General features: G+C 37.4%; 1 protein-coding gene across 1 annotated transcript; it reads right to left on the bottom strand.

The window, feature by feature from the left end:
• Positions 1 to 8,810: 8,810 nt before the first annotated feature.
• Positions 8,811 to 22,591, bottom strand: LOC106142658 (exocyst complex component 6). Its single transcript, XM_013344505.2, has 17 exons — positions 22,394 to 22,591; positions 21,682 to 21,828; positions 21,151 to 21,256; positions 20,456 to 20,594; positions 19,701 to 19,881; positions 19,402 to 19,477; positions 19,172 to 19,310; positions 18,512 to 18,665; positions 17,816 to 17,952; positions 17,240 to 17,375; positions 16,887 to 16,972; positions 16,531 to 16,741; positions 14,840 to 14,932; positions 13,738 to 13,852; positions 12,592 to 12,688; positions 10,397 to 10,597; positions 8,811 to 9,937 (listed from the first exon to the last, which is right to left on the bottom strand). The coding sequence occupies exons 1-17, from the start codon at positions 22,412 to 22,414 to the stop codon at positions 9,697 to 9,699; spliced, it is 2,280 nt and encodes a 759-aa protein (XP_013199959.2). The 5' UTR covers positions 22,415 to 22,591; the 3' UTR covers positions 8,811 to 9,696.
• Between the last annotated feature and the right edge of the window lie 207 nt (positions 22,592 to 22,798).

Here is a 22,798-nt window from a genome sequence, read left to right as displayed (position 1 = left end):
TGTCCTTTGCTTTACTCCGTGTATATACGTGTAAATAACGTAAAATTAAAAAAGAAAAAAATACTATTTGGCGGGAACCAATATGTCTCGTAATCCTACGTCATGATGTTTGTGCTAAAATATTTTTTCCTTAACCTGTGTTTGATCGACTATTAACGATTTATTTGTATGGGTTATTAATTATTAAGAGAAAGATTTAAGTTAAAAAGATTAGAGTTAGTTCTTTTATTTAAAAAAGATAGGTGAATAACTAGCCAGACAGAGACCCAACGCGCTTGGTCAAGACTTACTCGGTGCAAACCTTTTTTTTTGCAAAATGTGGATAGACTACTTTCAAAACACGCTTGACCTAAATTTGTATAGCCACAAATTAATCAAAGGTCAAATTCACTTGATTTACTTCCCCAACTATAAACACAGACGGTATTTTGTTATTTTCATATGTGACCTTTGTCAACAGTGGAGGTTACATAAGTGAGTCATTAAAGCCAGTAACTTGAACTACTTTTACGAAACTTGATCTTACAATGACACAAGATCACTGATCTTGATTTTTTTGAGGCTAAAAATAACAATGATTTTAGGTATGGGATTGAACATGGGGATGTTATTTAAAATAATAAGGCTTGTACCCACGAAACTCTCTACTTAATCCTCAGAAAATGAGGCATAAACATTACTATCCGTATCCCTACTAATATTATAAATGCGACAGGTTGTCTGTTACGTTTTGACGTCAAAACCACTAAACCGATCTGGTACAAAGACAGAGTTTACCCTGAAGTAGTTGGAGAAACATATATGTAGGTTACTTTTTATTGCAAAAACGGTGACGCGCGCAAACGCTACTTTTTATATACGAGTATGTTTGTATGTAACTTGACCAAAACCGGATGACTCTGCACCTGCCGCTTGCATCACTCGCTCCACTTGTTGATATCAGATATCACATATAATTTTCATGGCGTTACACAATGTGAGATATTTCCTATATACACAGGAACACAGATCATGTTATATTGGATGATATATCCTACATCTTACGCGTTTTGATTTATTAAAATAAACTAGAATTTGCCTACAACTGTAGATACATACATATAGTCACGTCCATATCCCTTGCGGGGTAAGCAGTTCCAGCAGTCTAAAGACTGAAAGGCCACGTTCAGCCTTACGGCTTCATGATGAAATTGATATTCATATAATGAAAGGTTGCTGCTAGCCCATCGCCTTTATATAGTAATAAAATATATATTTATGTAAGTTTAACATAAATATTCTGATTATTTATTATTTATTATACATTATTCTCTCTCACTTGATAGATGCATCAGAATCGCAGATACAAAAATATTATAAGTCTGTGATCAGAATAACTTTGATTCGTGTTTAAAAAGAACCAAGGTTAACATCTCTTCGTAATTATTATTTCATATTAACATAATTAGTGTAATATGCGTATAGTGCGATCTCATTGTTAATTTAATGTAATTAAATCTACATAAAATCACGCCTAATATGGTTTGAAGTAAGAGTATAAAATAGGATTACGAGTCATATCGAAGCCAACCAGCCCAGATTAAGACATGAGTATGACCAACTATACAAAGACAAATAAGCCACAATCAACTTTATAATACAGATTATGGTGATGTAACAACTAACATCTGATTGATTACGCTTTATTTTAAAAGCTTTATAGAAAAATACTAATAATATAGAAATACTCTCAGTCTTTTCAAGACTGTTGGCCACGTATATCCCATACGGATATATCGTGTCTATGTATGTACTTAGATAATAAAAGAAGTTTCCCCTAATCTTGTGTCATGCTTAGGTATGACGCTTTCATTTATATTTATATATATATATATATATATATATGTGTGTATACTTAGTATTACAATTCACTTAAATGAGACAATTTTTTTTACAAATTCGGTAATTTATTACACATATGTACAAGAAGCTGTTGTCCACTTTTAACAATATCATACTGACAGACATTCGCTTTTTCTATTAGTAAGGGGACTGTCGCGAGCAAGTTTAAGTGCTTATTTTTTCTGTACGCTACATATTTTGTGATTACAGGCTTCATAGAAATCAGTTAATCCAGCAGCGACAACTTTCATTCACAATGACAGATCGCCATTATTGTCCCTTTGCAAAGACGTTGTATCTCACAATTTCTTGCTTATGATTTATGTAATAGTCGCATTATTAAAATTTATTGAGCATTATTTAAGCATAATGAGTCACTTGATGACTGCAGTGCAGTTCAATGCTGTTAGTGTGACATAGCTTTATTTAGCGTGTAATTTGTAATAAGTAGTTTGTAGAGCGTTGGTGGTCGATATAAAATGATATAAAGCCTACTTTACGCACGCAAAACTTTTGTAGGTAATTACAATTTCTGTAGCGTAGGTACTTAAATTTACAAAATTCCTGGGACAGAATTCTATTATGTTATATTTATACATATCCCAACCTATATAAAATAAGTTTGTTTTGTTTCTCTTCACGCGTTATCTTTTGAAATTTTCCGTATTATTAGTATTCCGTATTAATTAGGAGTCTGGAGAGAGTACTTTTCATACCGATAAAAACTAAAGTTCTCGTACGATTTACGAAAAACGTGAATTCTTTTGTAGGTGACGCTAAATTCGAATGTGTAATATACGCTAAAATGCTGCGGTAATAATATTTATGCATAACCCGGGTTCTTTCTTCTGGAGAACAACCTTTGGTGCGCATTTTTGACAACGATTTAATATTGAGTAAGTTAAGTTTCTACATGCCTCCTTCCCGGAGACTCGAAGACGGCAGAGACTACATCTCACCATTTTCCACGATCACTCGTAGGTACTTCTTTGTCTTCATCCACATTAATCAGTCTTTTCATGAAAGCTTTTTCTGACCATGTCCTTGAAAAATTAATTACGTGCACAAATTTTTAAGAAAAAAAATGACATAATCACAACGAAAGTTGTTACAACACGAATTATAGTTATGTGAAACAACCTTTACTCATAAATTACGTAGGTACTTCGCAAGTACTAATTACGAACATTACTCATCTGAAACCGTTACAGTTCGAGGAAATACGGCATTTCAGGGAATTTTGTATAAGTACACGTAACAGAAGATCACCTGGTAAATTTTCATGCACATACATACAATCACGTCTTTACCTTCTACGAGGTAGACAGAGCCAAATGTAATGATGATGAAAAAGAATAGGACCACTCCAACTCTTTCCCATGGATGTCGTAAAAGGCGACTAAGGGATAGGCTTATAAACTTGATCTTCTTCTTTTAGGCGACGACGGGCTAGCAACCTGTCACTTTATATGAATCTCAATTCTATCAGTAAGCCAAACAGCTGAACGTGGCCTATCCGTATTTTCAAGACTGTTGGCTGTGTCTACCCCGCAAGGGATATAGACGTGATTATATGTATGTATGTAATGATGGAATTGAAATTCGAATAGTGACAGGTTGCTAACACATTGCCTTAAATAAGAATCCCAAGTTTATAAACCTCTTCCTTGATCGAATTTTACAATTTGCACAGACAAAGAAGCAGCTGGTTATATTTTTACTTCGCTACCAGACCTACCCCGTAGCATGGCGCGTACACCATCGCTGTTTCGCTTTTTACTATGACTTGAAACGGGACAGCGATAGTTTTTCGCGCGATAAAAATGGCGTCGTGCGTGCCACGGTACTCGACAGCATGGTAATTTTCTGGGGTCCGAAGCTTCTAGAACGGACACGGACTACCCAGCTTACCTAATATCGTTCATGGCAGAAAATTAAAAAGGAGTGACTGACTGTTCTTTACGTGATAACATTTCTACCTTATTTTAAGCATGAAATTTTCAATGAGTAATGTACTTAACCTTACCTAAATAGCGCAACACTCTCAGAATGTTGTCTAAAATGACGTAAGTGTCCACGAACAGTCATGCCGCATTGACCTAATTTTATGTATCCTGAATCATGAGGGAAGTTTTACCATTAAGCCAGATGAAAGTTGCCTTTCAGTCTTTTCAAGACTGTTGGCTATGTCTCACCCGCAACGGATATAGACGTGATTATAAGTATGTATGTATGATGATTGGTGCAGTGTGGTTCCCGGCACCAATACAAAAAAGAATAGGACCCCTCTATCTCTTTCCCATAGATGTCGTAAAAGGCGACTAAGGGATAGGCTTACTAACTTAGGATTCTTTTTTAGGCGATGGGCTAGCAACCTGTCACTATTTGAATCTCAATTATATCATTAAGCCAAACAGCTGAACGTGGCCATTCAGTCTTTCCAAGACTGTTGGCTCGCTCTACCCCGCAAGGGATATAGACGTGACCATATGTATGATTATTAAGCTAGGTTCACAAACTTTCGAAAGTATAAAAATATAACAAATGCAAGTAGTTGACCTCCCACCGCATGTGTGGGTGACTTTGGCGATTTGCGCTGATAAATTTAAACTTAAGTGGAGCCTTCGTGTTATTTCAATTAAATACATAATTTACTGCACTGGTTCGCCTACGACTTTTAATTATTTGATTTGTCGGTAAATGACTTCTGTTTATTTATTTAAAAATCCATGTGCAAATAAGGCATTATAGATAGGTACTTGTTTACTTAAGAATATAAAATCATAAAACAGTAGTACAGCTACCGTACACAAATGAATGTGCTCTTATTCCCTTAGTCGCCTTTTGCGTCATTCATGGGACGAGACGAAGTAGTCCATTCTCAAGTGCTGGGAACCAAACTGCATTATTTAGTATGGATAGTTATATGATATAATTATGTTTGGTTTCCTTCCACCCAAAGGTTTACTGGAAGAGATTGCTAAAGCAATAAGTCCGCCTTTGTACCATCTCTACTCTATCTGCTTTGTGCTATTTTATATGTTTTACTCATATGGTGCAATAAAGAGTTTTATCTCTCTATATGTGTCCTGTGTAATTACAACTTAACGCCTTGCTACTAGTATTTAATCACATCTCAAATAACACAATCGACATTATGTGTAACAACGTGGTAATTTAATCAGACACTAGTGCCCTGAGCCGGCTTTTTTCATCTATACTAGAATTATAAAGCTGAAGAGTTTGTTTGTTTGAACACGCTAATCTCAGGAACTACTTACTGGTTCGAATTGAAAAAATGTTTTTGTGTTGAATAGACCATTTATCGGGGAAGGCTCTAGGCTGTATAATATCACGCTGCAACTATAAGGAGCAACTAAATGATGGAAATTGTGAAAATTTTTCATTCTTGAGGGCTTCAATGATGCCCAAAATAACTATTCCACGCGGACGAAGTCGCACATAAATTATAAGTAAGTAAATTATGTCCGCATCTGAAAGAAATTCTTAAAACATAAGCAGTGCCTATGTAAACTAAAAAGATGCCTTAAGCTTTTATGTTCTATGTTATAGTACTTCAATTAAAAAAACATTTATGGTTTTCAGAAAAAAATCGTTTTTGAAGGTCTAAGTATGTCATTTTATACATCTGAATTCAGAAATGCGACATATAATATTCCCACGGCTCGGAGCAATACGGATGTGGGCGTAAGACCTTGGAAATATGTATTGGGAATTATCTTCATATGTACATGTCGGCAAAAACTGTAAGAACTAATTGCTCTTTCAATTTCAATGTCCACTCTGAAGTATTGAACGAAACATCGCATTATTAAAACAGAAACGTTATAAACTAAAAATATTTACGCGATTTAGGCAATAAGGTATTAGGTGCCAATCACGGAACTATGTAGTTCCTCTCACATCCTAGATGACGCCTAGGGTTTAGAATTTACGTTTCGCAATTATTGAAGGTCAAAACAAAAGAATAAGATCAAAATGCTATTCCGCAACTCGTGCAATATCTTCTTAAATACTAAAGCTCATGTACACTTGTTTAACACTTGTTTTCTGTATCGTTTTCTTCATAAATGAATTCTTGATTCGACAGTCTAAATTCTCATACGAAAAAACGCTCTAGTTAAGATTTTGTTTTTTCTTCACATTAAACATACATTCATAAGTTACATACGTTTTTTCTTCACATTAAACATACTAACATAAGTAATATACCTACTTCGTACCTGGCGGAAAACAGCGGTAAAATAACAAAGTTCGCTAAAAAAAGTTTAATATTAGTTTAATTCTCTGACCAAAAATAATAAATTTTAAAATGCTTAATTTCATGATATACATAGGTATAGAAAGTTAAACATTTAATAAAAATGCATAATTTGATCATCAACCTCGACCAAAATCGAATCATACTACAATAACAAAAGTGTAACAAGCCCTTTACTTCGTGGAACATCTAAACAGGATACGATATAAGGTGGCTCAATTTACGTCGTTGGTTCCGCCTCAATAACAATAAAATCGTACCAATCGTTAGTACCTATCTTTAGATCTTTGTTGCTAAAAGCTGTCGTCACATGGGTTTTATATGTATATTTTCGTAGGTTTGTATATCTTCTAAAAAATACTATAAAGTTTGTCAAGTAGACCTAAAATTACCTACCTACTTTTTAACCATTTTGTACCTAGCTTTCTTTATAACCAGCTAAAGTTACTACAAAAACTTACTACTAATTCTTGGCGTGTCGATAATCCCTCCAACTCTATCTGCCTCGTAAGAGATAAAGACGTGATATATGTTTGACGCGCAATAAAATGCATGTAGGTATATAAGTACCATATCCAAAGATGTATTCTTCTTTCTTTTGGCTGTAATCCCGGTTACATCCTCACCTTTCTGGAGAGGAGCTCTTGACCATGGATCCTGGATTGGGGGAGTCCCGGACTGGAAAGAGAGGGAGAGAGAGGAGAGGAGAGGGAAGTTTTACACGAATCTACTCCCATCTGACCTTCGCAGTTACTTTGCAGTTGAATTTGCAGGTTTCCTCACAATGTTTTCCTTCGACGTAGGTAAGCATCATTAGTACTCAAACTAGAGATGGATTGTGAGCATCTAAATTTTTCATCATCGAAATCTTTATTTGCTACTCTCAAATAAAATAACCCAGATCAGTATGTCTGCATTCACACGTCGAATTTGACAAATGGAGGCGTCTAACGGCTAAATTTTATCAGATAATACAGCCTTGAGTCGTCGTGACCCGCCCACAGGAGCGCAGTGACAAAATAACAAGAGCACGGAAGATTATCTCTTGTCAATAACAATGGTTCAATTTAAAGGTAGCGTATATGTAGATATGTTACCGTTACAATGCAGAACAAGTAAATGTGCTCATTAATTCGGTAATCTGCAGATTTTCTGATGCGATTCGTTGAATAGTTTAATAAATAGTTTGTGCCGTTATCACACACGCTATCAACCAATCACAGCTAGAATACGACGCGCTCAGCCAATAGCAGCGAAGTCTGTGGCGAAACGTCATACGCCACTAGCCATTCACAACGCTTATGCCAAATGCACTATAACTTATTTTTCTGCACAGTAACGAATGGTACCTACATCGTTAAATTGCAGAAGACAGTTAACCCAACCTGCTTTAAAAATATACAACAACTAGCTCCTACCCGCAGGTTTTCCCGCGCGTCTTTAGTGCCACCTACAAAAACTATAGGTGTTTCGCAAATCCCACGGGTACTATTGTGTTTACGGAGATTAAAAGTACCCTAAATATGTCTTTCTCCCGACTCTTAATTACATATATATACGCAACATTTCAAAAATATTGATTCTGTAGATAACGCGAGAAGAAGAAACAAACGAACAAATACTTTAGCATTAATATTGTTTTCCAGAATTTACCATGGGTTTTATAGTAAACATTGTTAAAAGGTCATATCAGTTTTATTTTTAATTTATATCTCGATAGAGTGATACTAAGATACATATATCATGCAGGTGGTATGCATTGTCATATTTCTTATTGTCTTTTTAATTCAATTACTGAATGGGGTGTGCGAGTTATGAAATTCATTTCTATTTTAGTCGATTATGTAAGATTAGTGGTAGGCACTAAAACTATATTGGTATTGCAAATAGACTTCTACTTGAGATAGTGCTTTTGTCAAGTCTTTTGTTAGTCCAACTAAGGTTCAACTGACAAAAAATTAAATATGTCATTATTGTAAATTTTTAGGTGCGATAAAGTTTTATATATTACGCCTAGGACGATAGGGTAGAAAACTTGATAAACGTTAAAGTATTATGATGAAATTCAAGGATAGTGACAGGTCTGAATCTGGTCTTTGAGACTTTCCGAGACTATTGGCTCTGACTACCCTGTGAAGAATAAAGACGTGACATGTATGTAATATGCTTGTCTCAGCCGAAGGTCGACCGCGCAACCTTCAGCGCGCACGCATTTCGCGATAACACAGATTAAATCTGACGCGTTGATCTAGATCTTGCGCAAGCGCGCTTTTTGCGCGCCGAATTGATTGGTAGCTTTGGCAATGGCTCCCGGCGCCGAATATGACATACCTCGTTCAATATCAATATGTTCAAAATACAAAGCAAATGAATAGCTGAAGGAACTCATTCATTTCTTTACAATTATATTAAATAACAGTATAATAGTACTTAAAACTAAAGTAATATATATAATTTAGCATCTCACGCAGTTTTTGGGCAGTTGTAAGGCTGTAAAATTATTACTCTAAAGCCTTGCCTTAAGGCGAGTAATAATTTATGTTCCGGAAAACATTGGTACCCAACTGAAAAATCTGCTATTAACTAAAATAGAATAAACACAGAAACCAATGTAGTTAAATAAAAATAAAATGATGTAAATAAATAACTTTATTGCAAATAATACGACATTCTACAAATGCGCTCTATCACTAATATAAATAACTGTTAACATAATTTCATAATGAATAATGAATTTCATATATTTGATGACATTTTCTACAACAATACTTTTGTCTGACACTAAAAGAATTATTATAATTGCAATTTAGCATTCATAATAAATTTGAATGAAATGATTGGAGAGTGTAGAGAGGGTAAAGAAGTAATAACATTTAAATTAAACTTTATATTTTCCATTTTCCAAAAGCTGAGCTGAGACACATTTTAGCACCGTTCTCGACATAATCACATTACTCGTTCCATATTTACAAATAAAAACGCATTTTTAATTATTTACGATTTAACCGAACTGAGAAATTTATAGCTACAAAGAGATGGCCGGTACAATATGTGCGTTTATCGAAAGATACCAATTAATTAAATTGAGACCGTTAACAATACTTTTCATTCGTGTAAAATGTAAAAATTTTATATACCTACATACATATGGTCACGTCTATATCCCTTGTTGGGTAGACAGCGCCAACAGTCCTGAAAAGACTGATAGGCCACGCTCAGCTATTAGGCTTAATGATAGAATTGAGACTCAAATAGTGACAGGTTGCCTAAAAAAGAATCCCGAGTTTGTAAGCCTATCCCTTAGTCGCCTTTACGACATCCATGGGAATGCGATGGAATGGTCCTTTTCTGTTTTGTACTGGTGCCGGGAACGACACGGCACTTTTTTAATATACTTCTGCTGAAATATTATATTTCATATTAATAGAGGTTTATTCATCCCAGACTGTACGATAAAGAATTAATTGCAATATAAAATAAATAAATACTAAGGTATTTAATCTTATTATTAATAGGCATAACATAAATACAGACTACCCATCTTGATTCTGCAATTGTTTCAGCTGTTTCAAGACGGTATCGAGCAACTTCCTCCTGTCTCTTTCGTTCTTCTTCAAAACGGAGAAGACGGAAGACTTCTGTTCGGCCTCTTTCAATTTCTCCAGTAGCGTGGCGGCGTCCCGTGGCGTGACTAAGGCGTATTTCCCGCCTTCGATTCCTACGTCGTGGAGGTAAGAGGACCAATCCCAACTGGTTATCAGGTCTAGCAGTTGTCTGTGAAAGAAATTGAAAAAGTTGAAAATTAAGTAAATTATTGGTAAGAGTTTGCCGTGTGGTTCCCGGCAATACAAAAAATACAATACAAAAAAGAATAGGACCACTCCATCTCTTTCCCATGGATGTCGTAAAAGGCGACTAAGGTATAGGCTTACAAACTTGGGATTCTTTTTTAGGCGATGGGCTAGCAACCTATCACTATTTGAATCTCAATTCTATTATTAAGCCAAATAGCTGAACGTGGCCATTCAGTCTATTCAAGACTGTTGGCTCTGTCTAGCCCACAAGGGATATAGACGTGACCATATGTATGTATTGGTAAGAGAGCCATAGTCTATCCCATAGTAATTATATAACCCTCATCCTCCCACCCACCTCCCCAAAATTACAAAAAAATAAACCGGATGACGCTTTTGTTGGTAATAATACAGTCATCTCCTGGAAAATGATGCTGACCTGAGGCTGGCGAAGTGTTCCAGCAGCTCGCCTTCCCCCATCCCAGGTACTGGCTCGCCGGCCGCGAACTGTTCGCACTGTATCACGTCCAGGTCCAGCTGGTACAGCGCGCCCGACGATATCTGCTTCACCGCTGGATCCAGGAGCAAGTTGCGGAGGCGGGTCGCTATGCGGTTGGTGGCTGCTCGTACTGCCGCCACACTGCATCCAGATGTTAGGAGAAATTGGACACGGAAGTTTTTTCAGGCGCACCCTGGACTCCTCTCGTAGAGAGGATGTGACCGATATTGCTTTGTGTTGTTTTGTATGTTTTACTCTTATGGTGCAATAAAGAGTTTTATCTATCTATCTTGATAGATAGATAGATATCTATTAACGAAGAGAAGGGACACAGAAGGCATGAACTCGAAGGTCAGGTCAACAGGTCAAAAATCAGGATCATAACAGCAAAATTCCCGGTACAGACGCGGCGGGCTGTCAGAGGGCATCGTGGTGAAATGCATGCAAATTCGACGGCCTCTGTGGCGCAGCGGTAATACTGTTGTCTGTGACACCGGAGGACTCGGGTTCGAATCCCGGCCAGGGCATGATGAGAAACGAACTTTCTCTGATTGGTCTGGGTCTTGGATGTTTATCTATCTAAGTATTTATTATAAAATATAGTATCGTTGAGTTAGTATCTCGTAACACAAGTCTCGAACTTACTTCGAGGCTAACTCAATCTGTGTAATTTGTCCCGTATATATTTATTAAAAAAAAATGCATGTGTTCAATGTCTGATTTGAGAGGGGTTCTTCTGGGAGACTCAGAGAGGACGGCTGTCGGCTGAGACATTGTAACGGTCCGGGATATATCTTGCTCTTACTGAGATATTCATTTGTTGGGCTATTTGAAATATCGATCTCGTTGTTTTGAAAAGGGGGACATATTAAATGAATTGTAACGACCTAAATTCTCAAAACTCAAAACAAGTAGTAATATTGTAATCCCAATTCATGTCATAAGGCCTCAATATGTAATGCAGAACACGTACCCCATTTTTATTACGAAATGTACTTAGGTGTACATTTCAGTGTCAAAACTTGTGTTCAAAATATCAGGTTACAAGATTATAAACCAGTTTTGCATATTCTTATACATAATCACTGTATGTTTAAGACACATTGAAATTCAAACAATGCTTCGTCAAATAATAAAAGGTAACACGTCTGCATACCTTGTGGGGTGGATAGAGCCAACAGTGCCGAAATAACTGATAGGCCACGTTCAGCTGTTTGGCTTAATGATAGAATTGAGATTCAAATAGTGACAGGTTGCTGGCCCATCGCCTAAAAGAAACCCTCCAAAACAAGTATATGAACCTCTCCCTTAGTCTCCTTTTCGGGTTAAAGAAATCTTTATTCTCATAACAAAAATATTCACTTACATGAGAACTTAGAATCTAGGCTTAGAATATACAAATGTAAAATGTAAATCAAAAAAGCACAAATATGTGTATGTATGAAAGACAGCAAATTACTGTATTTAAAATTTTGTTGGGTTTGAGAATTTCTGAAAATTGTAAAAAAATATCAACATACATTTTGAAAGTAAAGTTTAATTTGTAAGTGCCGTGTGGTTCCCGGCACCAATAGAAAAAAGAATAGAACCACTCACAACTCGTTCCCATGGATGACGTAAAAGGCAACAAAGGGATAGGCTTATAAACTTAGATTCGGCTTTAAGGCGATGGGCTAGCAACCTGTCACTATTTGAATCTCAATTCTATCATAAAGCCAAACAGCTGAACGTGGCCTATCAGTCTTTTCAAGACTGTTGACTCTGTCTTCGTGATTAAATGTATGTGTTTATGTATGTACAGTTTTAAGCAGATTAACTGAGCAAATATACGAGGAGAGTGTGAATAGAAAGGCAGGAGTCAAGACGAACGTACCTTGATCAAATTAAGGACGTCCTGGTCATCCTGAAACCGCCAAGCTTGCATAAAGTGAGTTATGAATGTGGATGAAACGAAAGAAGTACGCAGAGATCGTTGTAAGTAGAAAGATGTTATATCTGCCTACCCCTCTGAAAAAGAATCGTGGACTTATGAATGTATAATTGCGGAATTTTGTCTAAATGGAATTCGTGGATCCCTGATTTAGTGGAGGATAAGAACAGAATGGTATTCTCAATCTGCTTCCCACTGTACTTACCGTGCCCTTTGCGGTAGTTGCTCCAAAGATGTCAGCACACCCGTCAGGTAGCTCAGCATGTCTGACACGAAGGCTGACGCTTGACCCGTCGGCTCCACTGGAAACAATGGCAGAAATAGTTTCTTTGCACGAGAAGATTTTATTTATGTGCAATCACTACATAGTATAAAACAAAGTCGCTATTTTAGTCTGTTTGTCTGTATGCTTAAATCTTAAAAGTTACGCAACGGATTTTGATGCGGTTTTTTGTAACAGGTAGAGTGATTCAAGAGGAAGGTTTTTATGTATAACAACATTTATAATTTTGCATCCGTGCGAAGCCTGGCGGGTCGCTAGTAAATTATAACAAAAATAAATTATCCTAAACTTATACTAAGGTGATGTACAAAAGGCGGTTTCATCGCATTATGCAATCTCTTACAGGAAAAGACGAGAACATTTCATGAAGAGATAATTTGGATACACAATTAATACACGAAAGTAAAAATATGTGACACACATTCAACCCTATGGTGTTCAAGGACTCAGGGCACGAAGAGCTCCTAATGGAATTACCCTTCAACCATAGACGTAGAAGAAAAGGCAGACGGACACATGGCTTGAAAAAAGTGAAGCATCGTAATGGCGGCGTTGTACGCATGTGCGAGTGATATAAAATGATATACCCTATGACGTAATGGCGTCGACTGTCACACTTTTGGTGAGAGTGTGTGTGTGAGGGGTGTATATATACTGTTGATACTGTTGATTGTTTTGCCGTATAGTAAAACTCAGTCCGCCCTTTTTTTCTACGTCTATGCATTGAACGATATTATTGTACAAAAAATCACTGCTCAACAACAAAGAGTTCATTGGTTGAAAGAAAAAATTTTTTGCCGCTACCTTTTTCTTTCTTACAGCTTGGTTAAATAAAAATAAATCATTTTAACTTTATTTTATAAGTAATGGTTACAAAATATAACAATTTTACTTGGGATTCCTCTTTTAGGCGATGGGCTAGCAACCTGTCACTATTTGAATCTCAATTCTGTCACTAAGCCAAACAGCTGAGCGTGGCCTATCAGTCTTTTCAAGACTGGTGGCTCTGTCTACCCCGCTAGGGATATAGACGTGATCATATGTATGTATGACATAATTTAGTCATACCTAAAAGCCAATCATAGTTCTCCAGATCTAGAAACTCGTCCACTTTCTTCTCCAGATTCCCGCAGATCTGCTGCTCGGCGTCGTCACGTGCCGCCTGGAACATGCTGCCCGCGGTCTGACAGACACACAGCATTGTTACAGTTTACATGACGCTATGACGAAAAATGCCGTCGATTTTCGTTCCCGCGGGATTTTAGGGCAATTCTCTAGTGTACGCCTAGACTGCATTACCCCTCAACAATCCACCTAAGAAAAGCTTAGTTGGACTGTTGAACATAATAAATGCGAATATGAGTGAGTGTAGGTTACATACAAACATTACCTACATACATACTATGTATTTATGTTTATTACTGTTTAACGAAACGAAGTTTGATAAAACTTTATACAGGGTGACTTTTAATTCAACTGCATAAATTTAACTGTGAAGTGTACACATCTAAAGGTCATTTAAAAACGTTAAAAGAAAATTATCGGTTCATATTTCAGAAAGTACGAAAAAAATAAAAGTATCAAAATCAACGATCCTAAATGCGTCATATCACCCCGGCCGGCGGAAAAGCGGCGCGTAAGATTCAGAGGTCAACGACACAATTCATTCAGCTGAGCGATCTCGATAACTCTGTACTTTACTTGATCTTGATACTAGAAAAATAATTTATTTTTTAGACATTTATTTACATGTTTAGTTTTAATTTCTTTTTGTAGTATTGGTATGTATTAAAGCGTGTGACGTAGTTTTTGAGGGTTTTTTAAATGTGAAAATGATGACGTTTAATTTAAATAAAAACAGGCTCAAACGGCTCAGAAGCATGGGTATAGTCTATGTTTAAAAGGATGCAGTTGTTTTAAATGTCACCCGTATAACTATAGGACACACACTTAAAAATTTAGAAGTTTAATAACTAAAACAAGTTTAGAGAATTATCATGTCATGACATTTGAAAGTCTATTTCATTTTTTATCTAACTGCATAGAGCTACTGATCATAGTTTTGATTTTAAAACTAGTAAGTAGAAAGCTGACGTACAGGGGAAGCACTGCTCAAAATTATGGGAGTCAGATCAGAGATTTTTTAAATACCCGATCTTAAAACACATACCTTTGTAGTGACAATTTCGGAGCCAGTGATGTTGCTGATAAACTCGTACAAGTATAATGTGGCGTCCTCCAGGTATTGTGTATCTACGATTATCTGGAAATAATGCAATGGTATTAAATTCATTGGTAATTGGGTTACTCTATATGAAAAGTGATGTATTTGACGTCATTATTGTCCTTAGTTCGCTTTAGCCAAATCTAACCGCTTATAAAGGTTGGCAAAATTAATTCATGACAGCACATCTGCAATAACTTATATTCAATTTAACTAATATTAAATTTAACTAAACTTTAAAAAAACAAACCATTATTAAAAACGTTAAGACGACTTTCTTTAAGACGCTTAGCACTTTTTCAAAGAAAAATCTAGCAAATAAGACATCGGCTGAGCAGCAGTGACGCCGAGTGTAGCTCTGTGACGTCATCGGTACCTGCACGAGCTGCATGAGCGGCAGCGGGCGGCAGAACAGCGCGGACAGGCAGCCGGTGAACGAGCGGCTGAGCAGCAGTGACGCCGAGTGTCGCTCTGTGACGTCATCGGTACCTGCACGAGCTGCACGAGCTGCATGAGCGGCAGCGGGCGGCAGAACAGCGCGGACAGGCAGCCGGTGAACGAGCGGCTGAGCAGCAGTGACGCCGAGTGTCGCTCTGTGACGTCATCGGTACCTGCACGAGCTGCATGAGCGGCAGCGGGCGGCAGAACAGCGCGGACAGGCAGCCGGTGAACGAGCGGCTGAGCAGCAGTGACGCCGAGTGTCGCTCTGTGACGTCATCGGTACCTGCACGAGCTGCATGAGCGGCAGCGGGCGGCAGAACAGCGCGGACAGGCAGCCGGTGAACGAGCGGCTGAGCAGCAGTGACGCCGAGTGTCGCTCTGTGACGTCATCGGTACCTGCACGAGCTGCATGAGCGGCAGCGGGCGGCAGAACAGCGCGGACAGGCAGCCGGTGAACGAGCGGCTGAGCAGCAGTGACGCCGAGTGTCGCTCTGTGACGTCATCGGTACCTGCACGAGCTGCATGAGCGGCAGCGGGCGGCAGAACAGCGCGGACAGGCAGCCGGTGAACGAGCGGCTGAGCAGCAGTGACGCCGAGTGTCGCTCTGTGACGTCATCGGTACCTGCACGAGCTGCATGAGCGGCAGCGGGCGGCAGAACAGCGCGGACAGGCAGCCGGTGAACGAGCGGCTGAGCAGCAGTGACGCCGAGTGTCGCTCTGTGACGTCATCGGTACCTGCACGAGCTGCATGAGCGGCAGCGGGCGGCAGAACAGCGCGGACAGGCAGCCGGTGAACGAGCGGCTGAGCAGCAGTGACGCCGAGTGTCGCTCTGTGACGTCATCGGTACCTGCACGAGCTGCACGAGCTGCATGAGCGGCAGCGGGCGGCAGAACAGCGCGGACAGGCAGCCGGTGAACGAGCGGCTGAGCAGCAGTGACGCCGAGTGTCGCTCTGTGACGTCATCGGTACCTGCACGAGCTGCATGAGCGGCAGCGGGCGGCAGAACAGCGCGGACAGGCAGCCGGTGAACGAGCGGCTGAGCAGCAGTGACGCCGAGTGTCGCTCTGTGACGTCATCGGTACCTGCACGAGCTGCATGAGCGGCAGCGGGCGGCAGAACAGCGCGGACAGGCAGCCGGTGAACGAGCGGCTGAGCAGCAGTGACGCCGAGTGTCGCTCTGTGACGTCATCGGTACCTGCACGAGCTGCATGAGCGGCAGCGGGCGGCAGAACAGCGCGGACAGGCAGCCGGTGAACGAGCGGCTGAGCAGCAGTGACGCCGAGTGTCGCGCCGCGGCAGCACGTCTGCTGCCACCCAATCCTAAACCCACGGAGTATTTGAGCCACGCGTATATGAACTCCTTGACTTGAACGTACACGTCGGGCACTATGGATGAGAATGGGAATCTGGGAACAATGGAGATTTACGTTGATAAAATTGGTCATCAAATTAAAACTCAAAATGATCGATAAAATGTGAATAAAAGTATCAGATCGAAATTATTTAGACCAGTCACATACCTAAAAAAGGTACGTACAAAAAACTACTTACTTTCTTGGAAAAGGTTTCGTCTCGAGTTCTTCGCCGTCATACGGGAAAATATCCATAACGCCATCGTACTGTTCTTGATTTGAAACCTGGAAGAATTTATTCCCTTTAGATATTTAAATTTTGAACGTGAGAGACTATGCGCTTTTGAACGCCATACGTTCCTTGTTTGAATTTTGAAATTATCAAACAAATTATAAAAGTATTTTTAAGAATTCCAAGACAACTAACACAGTCACGTTCCATTTTTGAGAAATTGTTTCTATTTTTGTTCCATTTTATAAATTTAAAAAAATATATATATTTTGTGAATCTATAAAATCGTTTCCTAAGTTCAAAATATGAAAAAAACATACCTCGATAGGCAAAAAGGAGGCGTTGTCCAGAATATCTCTGAAGACGGTCACCCACTGTCCCATCAATACTTCAGTGTAATGTTCCGCCATTTCATGCAATAAAGTAGGTAGAGGGTCCGTTGGCAGGCCGTAACATCTGATAGAAATAAGTTATTCTGATGTTTTCACCGTTGTGCGTTATTGTTATTGTCATACTATGTTATCAGTAACTCCGTTATGTACGATACCTATAGTACTTACAAACAAACTTTTATTCAAGCAGTAAATACGTTACGTATAACTTCTTTTATATCTTGATGTTTTATAATTTATTGCCGTGTGGTTTCCGGCACTTTGAATAGAACCCCTCCATATCTTTTCCAGGGATGGAGAGGCAAAAAGACGTGTATTTAAACCGAAACCAGTACAAGCAAGAGAGACAAAAATGGACATATTGCCATTGTACAGAAAATATTTTTATACTAATAACTTTGGTGTTGCTAGTTGCAATATTTATACTTTGTAACCATTAACACAAAAGAACAATTCTACAAAGAGATTTTTCTTAATTTCTACAGAAATGAAGAGGGTACTTACTTCAGCGTACTGACAAACAGCACAATTTGGTGTTTGATGCTCAACATGAGTGTGGCGTCTGTTATCAACGAGGTGTTTCTTCTTAAAGTTGATATCAACTTGGAAACAGCCATGCTCCAAGTCTCGAGCAGCCAATCCTTGAAAGTGGAGAATCAAATTAAAAAAATAAAATAAAAAGTAAACAAATTTAAAAAATCTTAAAGTAAGTAGTAGTACATACTTGAATAAGGTAAGGTCTTAGTGTTAGTACTACAGCAACTTAACAGTATTACGTAACTTCGATGTATCTGCGCACGAGTCTACTTTTTGTAGGACGCGTAAAAATATATAAGAGAGCTCGTCATTTGAACCCGCGAACTGAACTATCCGCTATTATGAGCGAGACAGAAAGTGACATTTTGTTTTTTGGATTTTAAGTTATCTACTTGTAATATGGTCGTTATTTTAATAAGTTTTCATTTATTTATTGTATGAAAAAAAAATGTACAAAGGGAGGACTTAATGCCGTTTGGCATTCTCTACCAGTCTACCAGCAGACCAAACAGAAAAAATTTAAGTTGGTGGTGCGATAAAGTGCACATGCATACTTTAAACTACATACAAGATACATAAAATACATACATACAAAATACGTTATAAATATAAATCATTCGGTTTGACTCGGCGGTAGGACAAATTAATTAAAACAGTACATACCTTTGAAACCAAACCGGCGCCCGCGCTCAGCAAATGCTCCTCCAATATGAAGAAACCCAACACAGCGTTCAAGTAATTCCGCACGTTTTGTATGGAATCGTGCAGGTTCGACGCCGGCTCCAGCACGAGCCGAGCTTGTTGGATGCGCTGGGTTCTGGAGATGGAAACATCAACAAAGTTTCTTGAATTTTCTAGGAAATTTATAATATTGGGGTTCTTATAATTTTTCTGAGGACATATAAACTACTTACATATACCAGTTACGAGAACGGAATTCACTTGTCGTATTTGTAACCATGTCCTATAACCAGCTAGAATCAACGTAGGTACTAATCAACAACGTACATATAATAGAATAGAATAGATTTATTTTCAAAATTGGATACAAGGTATCACTTATTGACGTCACATAACTTAAATCTAATTATAACTATTACCGCTTCCAAAGCGCATGTGTAGAAGAAGCGGCGGAGCAAACTACACTGCAGCATTTTCATCGGACGTCAATTTACAAATATAGATCTCTTAAATCTAAATCGTGGACGAATGCACATTGTCTACCTTAAAAAACATGAATGAATGTAGATCGCGTCTATTCTATATCCCTTGCGGGGTACACGAAACCAATAGTATTAAAAAGACTGAAGCTTTTTTCTTTACCTGTAATGCTTAATAAATTCCGATTTGACACCCAAAACGCTGTGTATATGAAGACAGCGGTGTAGTGGACTGAAGTCCACTAGCTCATGGGGACACTGTGGCCCTGGGGTCTCCGTAGAAAGCCCTAGGACAGCCTTATCTGAAAGACCAAACATCAAAATATAAAGTTGTTTTATAGGGATTTTTTCAGACAATTTTACAAATTCGGTTAAGCTAGAAACATAACTTACCTTTTTTATTTTTCACGATATTGGCCAAACTCCTGCCGGACATTTCTTGAGTTTGTTTCAAAGCCATAGCACCGACCTTAAAATAAATAAATAACATATTGATATAATTAAAATGTTTTATTTTAGTATTATGTTTTGTATTTTTTTTACCTTTATTTGTTTGAAAGATGAATCACATTTTACTTAATTTTTTTTTATATCACAAATAACAACTTAAATCACTAAAAGTTTGTCTGACCGCAGTGAAGTCTACATTGTCCTGGGTGCATTCTTAATTATTTTTTTTATCTTCTACGTACCTGAGGACTAAGCTTCCTTATATACTCCAAGAAATCCCTCAAGAGGTCGCTGGAAGCGTCCTTTATCGCCTGCCTGAGCCGCGGTATGTCGGCTGATATCTGCGCGCACCACTTGTAAGGGCCCACACGGGGTAGCAACACGTGTTCCAGTTGTTCAAGAGTTTTCAGGGCTGGGTAGTACCTGTGAAAAATATTTATTTAATATGACTTAATATGGAGATCTTAACATAGCGGGCAGTGGGTACATTTTTAACATAATAAGTTCACTGTTAAACATGGAGATTGACAAAATACACACACAATATAAAAGCCTTTCTTTCCACTTTGCTTTATAAACTTTTATTTTATATAATTTAAGTTTAAATAAAATAAAACAATATAAAAGCCTTTCTTTCCACTTTGCTTTATAAACTTTTATTTTATATAATTTAAGTTTAAATAAAATAAAAATCATACAATGTTACCTAAAGTGTACAGTTAAGCACTATTGAAAATGGTCATTTCTGGGAAATTTGGAAACTGGCCATTTATGGCTTTATGGCTGTGAGTAACAAATTCAAATTATAGGATACTTCATATCGCTTAATAATTTTCAAATCTTTTGATTTCACAACATTGGTTGACGTCAAATAAATAACAAAGTAAGTAATATGTATGACTGTGAGTAAGAAAGCAACAAGTAAACAACAAATGTGACTGATAAAACCTCTAAGAAAAAGCTACCTCGTAATGGATATCAAATAAAATACTCATACCTTTTAGCTTCAACCTGCGACTTCAACTTAGAATAAGTAGTAAGCAGTGGTAGACACAACTCCATCTTTTCAATAGTTGCAGCTATGTTCAGCTCCACTCGGCGAGCCCTGATCAACTCATTGGCTATTGAACAAAGATCTAGAACAAATTAAGACATCATCACCATCATTTTAGACATATAAACTCCACTGCTAGAACGATTATGATTCTTGAGAACTGGCTCTTGCGTGGAGTTTCACTCTCGTGGGAATTTTAGGATAAATGTAAGTAGCATGCATTAGTCCTTAAGGTCTTTTCTATCTCTGTGCAGGTTTAAGTTAATTCATAACAAAATTTGTTAACTAATTTATTTATTTTCTCTTTATAATATAAGTACAACCATAAAATTTATATTATGTCTCTAGCAACCTGTCACTATTTACTAAAGCCATACAGCTGAATGGTTGTCAAGACTGTTGGCTTTGCCTACCCCACAAGAATATAGACGTGACTAGTCACTTACATATAGATGTATGTATGTATAGATACCGATAAAAAGTAAGTACTATTAATTGTAAGTTGCTTTTCATTATGAGAAAGGTACAAACTTTAACTAAAACCAAAAAAAGGAATGTAGTAGAATATCATGATTAAAGTCCAGATAGACTTTGAATTTCTTTCAAATTTCCTTTTTTATAAAATTGTTTACTTTTACCTTCAGTACTCTCATTGATGTTGGAGTCAACTATAGATATTTCCGAGTGAAGTTTTTCTGCATGAGAGCGAACTTGCAACAACTCTCTGATTGAGTCAATAAAGCCCTGAAAATAAACACTTAAGTATTAGATTTAAGGGGCAAAGCTTTAAGCAAATGCTTGAGCTGAAAAAAGGTGAGAAAAAAATAAATCCTTTTTCCATCTCATGGAAAAAAGATTTTTTTTTTTCTAAGGTACACAATGTGCTCCACAATTTAGATTTAAGACATCATTATTTGTATATTGATATCTGGTGAAAATTCTGCAGTGTTATTTGTTCTGCTGATTCTACACTACACATGCATGTTAGAAGCTGTAGTAGATATAAATCAAAGTTATGTGACATCAGTAAGTAATAACTTGTATTCAATTTATAAATCTATTCTATTCCAAGGCATTCTCTACCAGAGATGTAACTATGATGCTTATTTTTTTAATTGATCATTAAATATAACCTGAAAAAAAATGTTAATACTGTTTATTAATTTTACCTGATAGTGAAAATTGCACAACTTTTCAATTTCCTTGTCATGCTGCTTTATTCTCTCGTCTAACTGTTGGACAAAGGCCTCGTGACCTTCGCCTTCATAAACTGATCTAAACGCTGGGCCCCAGTAGTCATCTATTCCTTCTATTTCCTAGGAATCAATTACAATGACATAAAAATAATAGAAAGAGATATAATTACATATAATCTTTTTTTTTATATCTATACATCTACATTTTATAAAGTCCCCCTATTTTATGTCTGCATATATGTGCTAGTATCAGAAAGTAGTTGATAGAGTTTGTTCCTGAATTAAATATTGGAAAGAGGGTTTTCTGAGGAAGATTTATGTTAAAATAATGATATGTGCTAACTCATTTAAACATATTTTAGTAATCTTTACAAAGTTTCATCTCAAATTATACTGCCCTAGTGGTTTAGATGTTTGCCTAGCTAAGGGTTTGAATCCCATGGGAAATCCCTGTTGGGCTAAAATCAAAAAGAAGCCACCTATCTACATAAAAAATATAAACTCTAGCCTAAATAAGTCTTCACAAACCATGAATTTCTAAACGATTTTTAGTTAAAAAAAATGCCTCAAATTTACAAAAATCTGTTGTAGCTGGTTCTATTTGGTAAGCGCTAATTTAGATTAATTTAGATGATTCTTGCAAAACATAGCAGGATATTGTGTAGGTGTGTAGGAAACATCTTACTTGTATTGTGGCGTTCGTCATTGTCGCGATATCAATTTGACAAGCAAGTTTAAGGAAAAACGTGAACGTTGAACTGTGTTTTCTGTTATTTGTCTTAAAAAATCTAAAATAAGGTTAAATTAATCCAAAAGCGATTCTAAACAAAATCGAAAATGAAAACATCGCCGTCACTTTGTTGTTGTTATCTAACGTCACGTCAATGTTATGTCAAGCTATTTAATATAATTGAGCAATTGTGACAATGTCACTTTCATGTTATATTCATTTGATAAAGATTTTTTCTTAACATTTGAGCAACGTAAAACTGCGAGAAAAACCATAGAAAATAAAAATACTATTATGAAGTCATATCAGCGTGCCAAAGTAAAGACTCAGTCTTAACGTACTGTAATGTAACCAAAACCT

The sequence above is a fragment of the Amyelois transitella genome, chromosome 12 (genome assembly GCF_032362555.1).
Source record: "Amyelois transitella isolate CPQ chromosome 12, ilAmyTran1.1, whole genome shotgun sequence".
Lineage (NCBI taxonomy): Eukaryota > Metazoa > Arthropoda > Insecta > Lepidoptera > Pyralidae > Amyelois > Amyelois transitella.
This window is presented reverse-complemented; position numbering and strand designations above follow the sequence as displayed.